This window comes from Ctenopharyngodon idella, chromosome 15, assembly GCF_019924925.1.
Source record: "Ctenopharyngodon idella isolate HZGC_01 chromosome 15, HZGC01, whole genome shotgun sequence".
Classification (NCBI taxonomy): Eukaryota; Metazoa; Chordata; class Actinopteri; order Cypriniformes; family Xenocyprididae; genus Ctenopharyngodon; species Ctenopharyngodon idella.
This window is the reverse complement of record NC_067234.1, coordinates 38077027-38091512: the sequence shown is the minus strand read 5'-3', so window position 1 is coordinate 38091512 and position 14486 is coordinate 38077027. Positions and strand designations below refer to the sequence as shown.

Below are 14486 nucleotides of genomic sequence, written 5' to 3'. Positions count from 1 at the left end.
ATAGTGTTTAACTATTTATTATGCTATTTGATTTTTATCTCTCTACAGGTTGATTGATTGTGGTATCACATATGAAGGTTGTGCTGCTCTGACTTCAGCTCTGAGATCAAACCCCTCACACTTGAGACATCTGGATCTGTCTAGGAATAAACTAGGAGATTCAGTCTCGCTGCTCTCTGATGTACTACAGGATCCTCACTGTAAGCTGGAGATACTGTGGTAAGATCATATTTGACTCTCACACATGAATCACAATGTAAAGTATATTTGAAGTGTTCAGCCTCTTTCTGCTGCTGATTGAAAACGTGATCTGTTCCTCAGTAACGTGTTATGTCCCAGGGCGTAATTGTTTTTATTTTTCTTGTATGGAAATGTTTTGGTGTTTTTTTACTTTCTCTCTCCTCAATGCAAATGTAGCGTGGAGCAACAGGGAGTAAATCAATTACACTAGAAATACCAAAACGTTTAAGAAAAATGTATTAATGCTGACTACGCCACCCCTTTAAAATAAGGGGAACTGAATACATGATAGTATCAGACACACAGGTTCGTTACCATGAAGGGCAGAGACAATAGTTATCAGTTTACAAAATGTTTTTCATACTTTACTTGAATCAATTTTTTCTGGCGTGATTACTTGAGGAATCATTAGAATAATCGAACGATTACTCGATTACCAAAATAATTGTTAGCTACAGCCCTATTGACAATAGACATTTGACACTTAATAGAAAAATAAGTACAAAACAGACAGTAATGGGAAATAATTCAAATCAAACTAAACAAAAAACTAAATCAATAAAGAAAAACATACAATAGACACAAACAAATCATACAATGGCACAACCAAACAAGACTAAATACAAAGACAATATAAAAGGAACAACCAAACTCCAAAACCAAAGAAATCACATCCACACGCTTACATGAAACCGGTAATTCTTATGACTTGAGGGCCGGCCAGAGCACACAGTCCTGCACAGGCAGCGGTAAGATAGTCGGAGCAGCTACTGCCACACCCACTGGCTTCAGCGTTGAAAGAACAAAACAAAATAACAACAACAACAAAAATAACACACAACCAAACAGCAAAACAGCAGCGCCGTCTTAAGAGAGTTCATGCAGAAAACGATTGCCCCAGTATCCCCGTAAGAACAGCACGCTTGCACATTCTCAACTCAACAATCTTCCTATTAAAAACAAAGGAGTAAAGTGTATGTTGTTATGACCCATGGCTCCAAAAGGCCGCAACAAAGGAAGGGACACACACTGTTGTCAAATTTAACTCAAGGTTTATTAACAAAATGTAATGTAAACCAAATGAGTGCAACTGTAACGTCAGTAAAATCAGTTATGTAGAGTAAGGTGTGGGCATGGACTGTAATGTAGTGTAGCTCCAGTGTAAGTGTAGCAAAAGTAAACCAGCAAAGTCAACCAAAAGCCAGGTGAGCGTGATGAAACCACTCATGGAATCATGTTAGTGTACGCATATCCATTCCTCGGACTAATACGCTGTCACCAGTGTCAGACTGCAAACAGAATGGTAAAATGGACTCTAAATTTAAATGAATCTATAGCCCCCGTGTACCGCAAGATCTTAACAGGAACTTCTTCATCACTGCCCACAAGAGACACGTAGCCCCTGTAATGAAAGGAGAATATACAGATAAACAGTTAGTATTCACTTTTTTGCTTTACACAATTCTCATCATTATTGTAGGGAACTGAGGCCACAAAAGCAGCTGATTTAGGTAATCTTCCAGTTAAAAAGTTTCTAGTTTTAGTGTTGGTGCCAAACTTTGTCGTTTGAGCACTGTGCTGATTTGCTGTAGTTAACATTAGGAGATAAACTATAAAAGAGACAGAGCAAAGCGAGGAGCAGTAAGCAAGAGCATCCGAACAGTAGCAAAGCAGGAAGTAATGCAGGAAGCATTACTGTGTGTATTTCTTCAAAGCAGGAAGAAATACACACTTTCATACACAATCAACAATTCAGTCTCTTGACTTTAAACAGACTCAAGCTCAAAACAGTCTGAGAAATGAAGAACATGCTGGATTCATTCTTACTGTTCATCACATTCATCTCTCTGCATTTCAGACACTTTCTAAAATGTTTTTTAAATGTGTTTGTGTAAAGACACACACACACACACACACCCACTAATTGATACTCTATACATATTACAGATCTAAGTAACATAGTAAAACTAACCTATGTAGTGAGTTGTGTCACTTATTAAAACTATTCAAATTATTTTGCATAAGACAGACATTTAGTATAGTGCAAATAAGAGATATTATCTTTACTGATTGAATTATACTTTAGAATTTTTATGATCACATTGTGTGACATTTTAGATCTCAGTCTAGTGATCCGTCAAACATTAATTTGTGCTTTAAGTTTGTACTTTCTCTTTAATAATGGATTCACTGTTAAACTGATCTGTGCTGAACTGAGAGAGTGAAGAGTGTGTCTTTGTTCTCAACAGGTTGAGTTATATTGGCATCACAGATGAAGGTTGTGCTGCTCTGACTTCAGCTCTGAGATCAAACCCCTCACACCTGAGAGATCTGGATCTGACAGGGAATAAAATAGGAAAATCAGTGAATCTGCTGTCTTATGTACTACAGGATTCTCACTGTAAACTGGAGAAACTGTGGTAAGATCATATTTGACTCTCACACATGAATCACAATGTAAAGTATATTTGAAGTGTTCAGCCTCTTTCTGCTGCTGTGAGTTGCTGTGAAAACTCCAAATTTCCATAAACTTTAGTAATAATTACAATGTGTTTCAGTATGCAAGCTACACTGTCAGTTTTCTATACTAATGGAATTAAAACATCAAGGAAACAAACTGCAAGTTATGAAAAACATATTTAAATATGTAAAGGGAAACCCGTTAAAACAACTTCAATTGGCAGTAAGAACAATTAAGTAAAATTAAAAACAATTTTTTGTTGACAGCTAAATAAATGCTTTTTTAATAGTCATGCTCTGGCACCATCTAGCTGTCAGAAAAACTTCTCAGTTACGTATGTAACCCTCGTTCCCTGAAGAAGGGAACGGAGACGTACGTCAGTAGTGACCGACGAATTGGGATATCGCCAGAGAGCCCTATCAGCTTCGAGTGAATACAAAACAAGCCAATGGAATTGGCGTGCGATATTTGCATAATGCGCACCGCCCCCGTCAGGTGGGTATAAATACGGAAGCGGATGCAAACGCACTCTGTTTTTCGCTGAGGAGACAACCTTGAGTCTGCACTATAGCGAGGGCACAGGAACTGTGGCGACAGGATGTGCGTCTCCGTTCCTTCCTTCAGGGAACGAGGGTTACATATGTAACTGAGACGTTTCCTTTCAGTTGGTCACGTTCGACGTACGTCAGTAGTGACCGACGAATTGGGATCCCAAATAAAGTGCCACAGTTACTGACCCCTTCCAGTGCCCAGCATAAGCTCCAGCCACCCGGCACACCAGGGGGGCGGAGAAGGGGGCAAGCTTACACTGAGAGAGTCTAGAGCCGTTCCATAAAACCCACTACAGTAAAACTTAGACAACACTGGGGAAGCAAACCCGGAGGGGACGCTGCGGAGACCACAACCCACCCGTAGGGGAGGAATTTACTTGGAAGTTCACATATGGACTGGCCAAGGGCAGTACGCATATGGAGTCCCTGGGATGCTCCAGTCTAGAGATAGGGGGAGACTCATCTGACAGGTGACAGCAGAGCTGGCTCTGCTAAGGGAAAGACACGGGCTTACCGTGGGGAGTTAACCGTGGACAATACACATATGTTACCACTCACGTGGAGGGGTCACGACATATGGCACCCAGCCAAACATCAACGTCGGTGACGGATGTTTGGCCTGGCATCAGACACTCCCCAATGTCTGAGCCGCAAGGGGAGGCAGAGGAACTTGACAGGGTTCGCCAAGCGGGAAACTCTACTGGAGTAAATGGATGCACGTATCCAGCCCGGGGGCGGGAATAGCATTGCAAGCCGACACTACAACGGGTTCTTCGTGTTTACCCGCTACTGGAAGCGAGTACACGGGAAGATACCGGTTCCACACGAAGGCTATAAAATCTAGCGAACGTGTTGGGTGTCGCCCAGCCCGCAGCTCTACAGATACCTGTCAGCAAGGCGCCGTGCGCCAGCGGCCAGGAAGAGGGAACTCCTCTGGAGGAGTGAGCTCTCAACCCGAGCGGGCAAGGCATGCCTTGGGACTGATAAGCCAAGGCGATGGCGTCCACTATCCAGTGGGCCATCCTCTGCTTGGAGACAGCCTTTCCCTTCTTCTGGCCTCTGTAACAGACAAAGACCTGATCTGAGGTCCTAAGGCTTCGCGTTCTATCCACATACATGCGCAGAGTGTGGACGGGATAGAGCAAAGCTAGGGCTGGGTCTGCCTCCTCAGAAGGCAGCGCTTGCAGGTTCACTACCTGATCTCTGAAGGGAGTGGTAGGAACCTTGGGCACATATCCAGGCCGGGATCTCAGGATAACATGAGAGTCACCGGGCCTGAATTCCAGGCACAATTTTTGACCGAAAATGCGTGCAGGTCCCCTACCCTCTTAACCAAGGCCAATGCAACCAGAAGGACGGTCTTAAGGAACAGTACTTTTAACTCAACTGACTGCAAAGGATTGAAGGGATGACCCCGGAGAGATGAAAGTACCAGGGAGATCCCAAGAGGGTATAGAGGAAGGGCGAGGCGGATTTAATCTCCTTTGCCCCCTTTAGGAACCTGACGATCAGGTTGTGCTTCCCCAACGACTTACCTTCAACCGCATCGTGATGTGCGGCAATAACGGCAACATACACCTTGAGGGTGGAGGGAGACAGCCTTCGCTCCAAGCCCTCTTGCAGGAAGGAAAGCACAGACCTGACCAAACATGATCGGGGGTCCTCTCGGTGAGAAGAACACCATTCGACGAACAGGTTCCACTTCAACCCATAGAGGTTCCTTGTAGAAGGAGCTCTAGTGGAAGTGATAGTGTCTACAACCGCCTGGGGGAGATCACTTAGAACCTCCGCGTCCCATCCAGGGACCACACATGGAGTTTCCACAGGTCGGGACGCGGTTGCCAGAGGGTGCCCCGTCTCTGAGTCAGAAGGTCTTTCCTCAGAGGAATGGGCCAATGAGGTGCTGTCGCGAGGAGCGTCAGATCCGAAAACCAGGTCCGAGTAGGCCAATACGGAGCCACTAACAAGACCTGCTCCTCATCCTCCCTGACTTTGCACAGGAGCTGTGCGAGAAGGCTCACTGGGGGAAACACATATTTGCGTAGGCCTCGGGGCCAGCTGTGTGCCAGAGCATCTGTGCCGAGTGTGCCCTCGGTCAGGGAATAGAACAACTGGCAGTGGGCAGTGTTTGGGGAGGCAAACAGATCTATCTGTGGGGCCCTGAAACGCTGCCAAATCAGCTGGACCACCTGGGGATGGAGTCTCCATTTGCTCAGAAACGGAGGCTGCCATGAGAGCTTGTCGGCTGCATGGTTGAGCATGCCTGGGACATGAATGGCACGAAGCGACCTCAGATGCTTCTGACTCCATAACAAGAGATGGCGGGCGAGTTGCGACATGCGACGGGAGCGTAGACCACCCTGATGGTTGATGTACGCAACGGCTGCAGTGCTGTCCGAGTGGACCAGTACGTGCTTGTCTGTCAACAGCTCCTTGAAGCGGCCCAGTGCAAGATGTACTGCTAGCAACTTGAGGCAATTGACATGCCAATGCAGTTGAGGCCCCGTCTACAGACCCGATACTGCATGCCCGTTGTACGTGGCTCCCCACCCGGTGGCAGAAGCATCTGTGTTCACCACAGCATGCCTGGACACTTGTTCGAGGGGAACTTCTGCCCGCAGGAATGAAGGGTCCGACCACTGAGTGAGGGTGCGGTGGCAGTTCGGTGTCACGGGGACACGGAACGTACCGTGTTGCCACGCCCATCTCGGGACCCGGCCGTGGAGCCAGTGCTGAAGCGGCCTCAAATGAAGCAATCTGAGTGGCGTGACTGCAGCTGCGGATGCCATATGCCCCAGGAGCCTCTTAAAAAGATTCAGTGGGGCCGCTATCCTGCGCTTGAGTGTACTCAGGCAGTTCAACACTGACTGGACGCGCTTCTCGGTGAGGCGAGCTGTCCGGGTGACCGAGTCCAGTTCCATACCGAGATAAGAGATCCTCTGCCCGGGGGCGAGTTTGCTCTTGTCCCAGTTGACCCGAAGACCCAACCGGCTGAGGTGAGCTAACACCATGTCCCTGTGGTCGCACAACTGCTCTCCTCAGCTGGCCAGAATGAGCCAGTCGTCGAGGTAGTTGAGGATGCGAACACCCTGTTCCTTGAGCGAACAATGGCCGCCTCCGCAACCTTCGTAAAGACGCGCGGCGACAGGGCCAGTCCGAAGGGTAGGACTTTGTACTGATATGCCCGACCCTCAAATGCAAACCGTAGGAAGGGTCTGCGTCGAGACAGAATCAAGACATGAAAGTAGTCCTTTAGGTCAATCGCTGCAAACCAATCCTGGGGACGGATGCATTCGAAAATGCGCTTCTGCGTAAGCATCTTGAACGGCAGCCTGTGAAGGGATCGATTCAGGACACGCAGATCCAGGATTGGCCGTAACCCACTGCCTTTCTTGGGTATAATGAAGTAGGAGCTGTAAAACCCTGACTTCATATTGGCTGGAGGGACCGTCTCGGTTGCATCCTTCGCCAGGAGGACAGCAATCTCCACGCGGAGAACAGGTGCATTGTCCAGGGACACGCGAGTGTAATGGACCCCCCTGAACACAGGGGGACGCTGGGCGAATTGAATCGCATAGCCGAGTCTAAGGGTACGAATGAGCCAGCGGGACGAGCTGGGAAGTGCTAGCCATGATCCCAGACTCCGAGCCAGTGGGACCAAAGGCACCACAGACGTACCCGACGTGGGGCAGCGAGGCAGAGTGCTGGGACCCGACTCGGACAGCATAGCGGCCCGAAGTGGGGTCGGACTCTGCGAGGTGACAGTGTGTATAGGAGACAGCACATGGGAGGCGGCCTCGACAAACACACTGGGACCTGCTGGCGAAGTGAGAGGGGGCTGAGAGTCTAGTCAAGGAACGAGAGTCTAGACCTCAACACTGAGATAGTCATGTTCCCGCAATGAGAACATGAACTATCCACAAAAGCTGCCTCAGCATGCTGAACGTCCAGGCATGTGACACAGCGATTGTGACCATCAGCGGGGACCAGGGAACGACCGCATCCAGTAAAGCACAGATGAAATGACATCTTGAAAAAGACGCAGGGTTCGTCTGTGAAGCTCTTTTAGAAAGGGGGAAATTCAGCTCTGTTCTTTGTGCTGAGGCACGCAGGGAACAGCCGCGATGTGAACGCAGGTACACGCCTGACAGTACACACGCAAAGGAACCGGCCCAAATCGCAAACCAGCAGGGCAGAAAAATGCTGTGATAACAGCAGTTGAGAGCAAACAAGCTCAAAGGCTCCTCAGGAACTCGCGGCCTCGCTGTAGTGTGCTGTAACACCAACACTCTGACCAGAAAGCTCTTCAAAGTCTTGAGAAACACACTCTCAGTCTTGACAGCAGGAACAGAAGTTGGCTCCGAAGCGAAAGACAGAGTGCATTTGCATCCGCTTCCGTATTTATACCCATCTGACGGGGGCGGTGCACATTATGCAAATATCGCACGCCAATTCCATTGGCTTGTTTTTATTCACTCAAAGCTGATAGGGATCTCTGGCGATATCCCAATTCGTCGGTCACTACTGACGTATGTCAAACGTGACCGACTGAAAGGGAACTATAACACACAGCTGAATTGGCTTTCTAAATGTGTGACAAAATTACAGCACGATAAATAAAAAAAATGCATGGTTGATTCAACCAAATTTGGGTCAAATATGGACAAATTCAACCGTTGGGTTACTTTTTTTTTTTTTTTAAATAAAAAACCCAAATCTGGGTTGAAACAACTCAACATTTTTTTAGAGTGAAGAAGGCTTAGGTAAACTTATGAAAATAAATCAATAATTCTCCAAATTAGCTAATTTTAGACTAATAGGTATTGTTTTTAAAGTACCTGAATCACACGACAGCTTGTAATGCTGAACAGGAATGTTTATTTCTCATTAAACCATGCATAAAAACGTTTTGATTATTAATGTGTATATGACTTGCTTATGAATTTATTGCTTTGTCAAGACTAAATAAGAAATTAAAATGTTACAAAATTACATACTTTCTTTTTTCTTGGCATTTTTTTTCTGTTCCAGAAGGATAGTTTGGTTTTGCAGCCGTAGCCATGTCAAGACGCATATTATTATCTGCCGCACTGCATGATGTCGGAGTCCAAAACAGTTACTGAATAAATATTAATCATTATTAAAAATATTTACACATGACTCCGCAAATGTTTAGTAGACACTGCACATATATTTGCATGTTGTGAAGAAATATTTACATTGTGATGAGCAAGGGGGTCCCTGGTGGTTCGGGCGCCATACACAACTTGTGTAGTTTGTGTATAGGGAGGATCGGCTCTGCTCCTCAGTAACATGATACCACAGGACTGAGAGTCACACTGAAATACACACTTTTTACACAGAATCAATGTTTCAATCATTTGACTTTAAGCAGATTCAAGCTCAACACAACTGAGAAATGAAGAACATGCTGGATTCATTCTTACTGTTCATCACGTTTATCTTTCTGCATTGACTTTCTAAAGTATTGTTTTTAATTTGGTAAAATCACACGCACACACACACACACACAGGTTTGTTTTGCTATCAAAGTGAGGATATTCTATAGGCATAATGGTTTTTATACTGTACAAACTGTACATTCTATCCCCCTACACTACCCCTACCCCCAAACCTACCCATCACAGAAAACATTCTGCATTTTTACACTTTTAATAAAACATTGTTTAGTATGTTTTTAAAGCTATTTTAAATACGAGGACTCATGAAATGTACTCATATTTCATGTTTACGTCATAATACCAGTGTAATACCCATGTCATTATACAAATTTGTGTCCTCATAAATCACGAAAACAAGAACACACACACACACACACACACACAAACACACACACACACACACACACACAGCTCTGTGACATTTTAGATCTCAGTGATTTCTCACACATATTGATTTAAGTTTGTACTTTCTCTTTAATAATGGATTCACTGCTAAACTGATCTGATCTGATCTGAGAGAGTGAAGAGTGTGTCTTTGTTCTCTACAGGTTGATTGATTGTGGCATCACAGATGAAGGTTGTGCTGCTCTGACTTCAGCTCTCAGATCAAACCCCTCACACCTGAGAGAACTGGATCTGTCTTGGAATAAACTAGGAAATTCAGGAGTCACGCTGCTGTCTGCTGTACTGGAGGATCCTCACTGTAAACTGGAGAAACTGTGGTAAGATCATCTCTCTGATATTCACACGTCTTTGTTCTCAGTAAAATGTGTCCTTTAATGTAAATTCTAAAACTAAAATCAACTTGTAAAATAAATGCTCACTAAACACACCAAATCTCAGCACAAATGATGATTAATACTCCTTCACCTGCTCTTTTTATTTCCATCTTATTTTCTTCTTGTTCTGAAATCATATGAGCTCATTGTGTTCTCATAGATGTCATAAAGCATGGAATGAATTTAACTGTGAAATACAGTGTAGAGCTGTAGCCTGGAGGTAAATGGGTGATGATCTGGAGGAACATGATCTCAATGCATGTGAAGGCAATAGTTCTTACTTTGTACATTAGGACACTGAATATCTCTATTGAGTTCACCACATTTCTATTCAGTTTATAAGCTGCCAGACCAAACATGACACAATAATGTTTTTGATCACAAGAGTTAATAAATGATATGTAATAGAAACATGTGGATCCTGTGAAACAAATGTCCTCCTGTAGGAGTGTATTAGAGGTGCAAGAGACAGAACCATCCTTATATCACCATGAAACAAAATCTCACATTCAACTCTGTGTGTCTGTTCAGTCCTGAAGCACATGACAGTTTCAGTATGTGGCAATGCTTGTCATTAGGGCTGGGCAATATGGCAAAAAAATAAAATCTCGTTTTTTTTCAGAACGATAGACCGATTCACGATTTCGATTATTATTATTATTATTATTATTATTTTTTACTGTTTAACTAGTCAACTTAAAAACTACAATATGATTCAAGTAACATTTTCTTTATTAACAATCTGGTTAAAAAAAGTTCCATTACAAGTGCACCACACATGAAGTGATCAACATGGTGTAAATGTAAAACAATTTGTTGAATATCTTTGCGGAAAATATGCCTGAAATAAATAACACCAGTAATAGGCTATTATTAACAGCAAATGCTTTGTAAAAACAGAAAACAACAGCAGCTTTCAGCCTGTCACCATCATGTAAACATGAAATATCAAACATACAGTAGTAGTCCTTTACAGGTTTTTGCATTCCATTGCGCTATTTGTCGTATTGTTTTTATGTTTGGCGCACTCCTATGTTGTGACTTGCAGCGTCTCACCCATGAAACGGCATTCTAAAAACACGGCGGTCAAGTTAAAAAAAGTTCAACTCACGTTTAATAACTTTTTTCTCATTCCACTGCCTGCGTCTCATTTTTATAACGCAATAACTCATTTCTGAATGAACAGCCGCTTAAGAATAGTTATGTGTTCTAAGTTCATAGAGCGTCACATGAGAGCAGTTAATCAGGCGCGCCGGCGCCATCATGTGGTCGGATCATTTTCTTCTCCTAACGGTTATCATTGCTGTATTGTCAACATGTCTAATTGTAACGCTTGCTAACATTTTTATTCAAAATCGCGATATCTCGATTTCAGCCCTACTCGTCATTATATCTCCTCTCCTGATCTGAGAACAGAGTGAATAACAAACTACAGACACTTGAACTACAATTCAAACTGTGTCATTGTTCTCTACAGGTTGAGGGATTGTGATGTTACAGATGAAGGTTGTGCTGCTCTGACTTCAGCTCTGAGATCAAACCCCTCACATCTGAGAGTACTGAATCTGTCTGGCAATAAACTAGGACAATCAGGAAAGAAGTTGCTCTCTGATCTGAAGGATGATCCACATTATAAACTGGATACATTATACTATTGTAAGTATATTTTTATTTAAAGCCTTTAAATCGACTCAAGTTCAGTAATAGCCTCATATGTGTGTAACTGGAGAATATAAGATAATAATTCAGCTCCATTTTAGTCTGTGTCAAGTGTTTTTGATAAGAGTTTAATTCTGTGATGTGAATATGATCTATGAATATATGAATATTTTCATCTCATACAGTGTCTCTGTGTGTAAGTGATTAAGAGAGAGTTGTTGATCATTTACTGTTATTAAAGAGTTAGTTCACCCAAAAATGAAATTTCTGTCATTAATTACTCACCCTCATGTCGTTCCACACCCGTAAGACCTTTGTTCATCTTCAGAACACAAATTAAGATATTTTGATGAAATCCGAGAGGTTTTTTATACTCCATTGAAAGCAACGAAATTACCACATTCAAGGTCTAGAAAATAGTAAAAACATTGTTAAAATAGTCAACATGACTACAGTGGTTCAACCTTAATGTTATGAAGCGACGAGAATACTTTTTGTGCGCAAAAACGAAACAAAAAAATGACTTTGTTCAACAAATCTTTCTCTCCCCTGTCATTCTGCTACGCTATTTACGTTGCAGAGCTTCAGTGTTTACGTCTGAATGCCAACTGAAAAAGTATTCTCGTCGCTTCATAACATTAAGGTTGAACCACTGTAGTCATGTTGACTATTTTAAAGGATAGTTCACCCAAAAATGAAAATTTGATGTTTATCTGCTTACCCCAAAGCATCCAAGATGTAGGTAACTTTGTTTCTTCAGTAGAACACAAATGATGATTTTTAACTCCAAACATTGCAGTCTGTCAGTCATATAATGCATTGAAACGGTAACACTATCTAATCAAATCCAAATTAAACCCTGTGGCTGTGGGGGTAAGCAGATAAACATCAAATTTTCATTTTTGGGTGAACTACCCGTTTAACCATGTTTTTACTACTTTTTTAGACCTTGAATGTGGTAATTCCGTTGCTTCCAATGGAGGATAAAAAACCTCTCAGATTTCATCAAAAATATCTTAATTTGTGTTCTGTAGATGAACGAAGGTCTTACGGGTGTGGAACGACATGAGGGTGAGTAATTAATGACAGAAATTTTATTTTCGAGTGAACTAACCCTTTAATCTATTAGCAGTTTCTCATTCATATCTCTGGCTGTGTTTTTTCTGAAATGATCTCCTGATGTGATGTGACAGCAGTAATGTCTCATACTCATATTTGACTGTCTGTGTGTTTTAGTGTTGGACTCTCAGTATTTAGACGTCAGTTCAGTTTCCTCAGGATCAGCTGATGGTGAATAAGGAGCCGCTACAGAGATGAAGACACAGAGACACACAGCGATCACACTGACATGTGTGCTTGAATTTTATAGTAATGCTCATGAAAATGAATAGCAACTTTGAATTGTTTCAAATTGGTGAGATATTGATTATAATGTAGATGGTGTAACACTCAAAATACACTGCAAACCATTAAAGCAAAGTAAAAAAAAAAACAAGCCATAGACAGATTATTGTGCAATACAGACAGTGTTGGGAAAAGTTTTTACAAGTTTTATTAAAGAGTCTGACTACAGAAGAGACAGATTTTTAAATCTTTAAAAGTAAATTTGTCTACCAGAAGAGGGTAAAAAATATTATGCACATAATTTCACTGAACATTTATTTCTGTAAAATATTTGTATTATTTATCTATTTCTATTTCTATATATCTATATCTATTTATGTGATGATCTATTAAACGTTTTCATCAAAATCTTCACATTCTTTTACTGGTTTCTTGTTTTTTTCCTCCTGCCTCTGAACAGTTACTGCATCTGAACAATTACTGACTGCAATATGTTGACACTTATTCCTCTTGATGGAAAGTATTTCTAAGCCAACAACAAAAAGCAGTGATGATGAGAGTCACTCTTGCTTAATTCGTCACTTTATATTATAAGGAAAATAACTGCCTTTCAAACAAACTTAACAGGAATTTTGAAATTAAATGAAATATTTTTACTGTCCATTTGCATGGAAATTTGTCTTTACTTCAGGACACTCTCAATACTTACACTAAAACTACTTAATTTCCTCAAAATATAGTCTCTGCATAGACTTCTTATAGATACAGTCTGTCACAGTCACCGTCCGTCTCACCTTCCCCAGACTCCACTTCCCAGCAGTTCCTCACCTGCACTCCATCTGCAATCACTGATCACCAACAGCTGTCACTCATCATCTGCACCACTCAAAAGGCCCTCACACACTTCACTCAGGGTCTGGTCTCGTCTATGGATTACACAACGTCTTACATACCTGAACTCACCTAAGTTTCCCGATTCCTCTACCATTCGTCTCGCTTTGTCTGTTCTCCATTCCCCGTGGATCCTTCACCTGCAAAAGACAACATCTGTTATTTCATCAGCTAAGTGACCATCTAAGTGCTTGCTCATTTACAGGTGCTGGTCATATAATTAGAATATCATCAAAAAGTTGATTTATTTCACTAATTCCACTCAAAAAGTGAAACTTGTATATTATATTCATTCATTACACACAGACTGATATATTTCAAATGTTTATTTCTTTTAATTTTGATGATTATAACTGACAACTAAGGAAATCCCAAATTCAGTATCTCAGAAAATTAGAATATTGTGAAAAGGTTCAATATTGAAGACACCTGGTGCCACACTCTAATCAGCTAATTAACTCAAAACACCTGCAAAGGCCTTTAAATGGTCCCTCAGTCTAGTTCTGTAGGCTATACAATCATGGGGAAGACTTCTGACTTGACAGTTGTCCAAAAGACGACCATTGACACCTTGCACAAGGAGGGCAAGACACAAAAGGTCATTGCAAAAGAGGCTGGCTGTTCACAGAGCTCTGTGTCCAAGCACATTAATAGAGAGGCGAAGGGAAGGAAAAGATGTCAAGTCAAGTCACCTTTATTTATATAGCGCTTTTTACAATGTAGATTGTGTCAAAGCAGCTTTACATTGATAACTGGTACATTATTTGGCTGCACAGCAGCTCTTAAAAGAATAGTGTCAATGCAGGCAGATCAAAGCACTGTTGAATATCAAATGTCAAGTCAAATGTCAAGTGTCCCCAACTAAGCAAGCCAAAGGCGACAGGGGCAAGGAACCTGGAGAAAAAAACCTTGGGAGAAACCAGGCTTAGTCGGGGGGCCAGTTCTCCTCTGGCCAACAGTGCTTTGTTACAATTCAGGTAGCTATCATAAGTCCGACAGGATCGCAACATTCAAAGTATTTATTCCAGTTCCATCCAATTGAGGATCGTATTCCTCACGGCGGTATGGACGGTTGTTGAGGAACTGTGTCGTGGCTGTC

The 14486-nt window shown here is 42.4% G+C and overlaps 1 protein-coding gene across 7 annotated transcripts in view; it reads left to right on the top strand.

Moving 5' to 3' along the window:
- LOC127495154 (NACHT, LRR and PYD domains-containing protein 12-like) overlaps nucleotides 1-12910 on the top strand; it is a 47006-nt gene extending 34096 nt beyond the window's left edge. For all 7 annotated transcript variants that reach the window (XM_051861772.1, XM_051861765.1, XM_051861770.1 and 4 more), the window contains 5 exons: nucleotides 49-219; nucleotides 2490-2660; nucleotides 9263-9436; nucleotides 10971-11149; nucleotides 12389-12910. In XM_051861772.1, coding sequence (XP_051717732.1) covers nucleotides 49-219; nucleotides 2490-2660; nucleotides 9263-9436; nucleotides 10971-11149; nucleotides 12389-12450 — 757 coding nt within the window. In that variant the 3' untranslated portion in view covers nucleotides 12451-12910. The remainder of the gene's footprint in view (nucleotides 1-48; nucleotides 220-2489; nucleotides 2661-9262; nucleotides 9437-10970; nucleotides 11150-12388) is intronic.
- Nucleotides 12911-14486: the final 1576 nt, after the last annotated feature.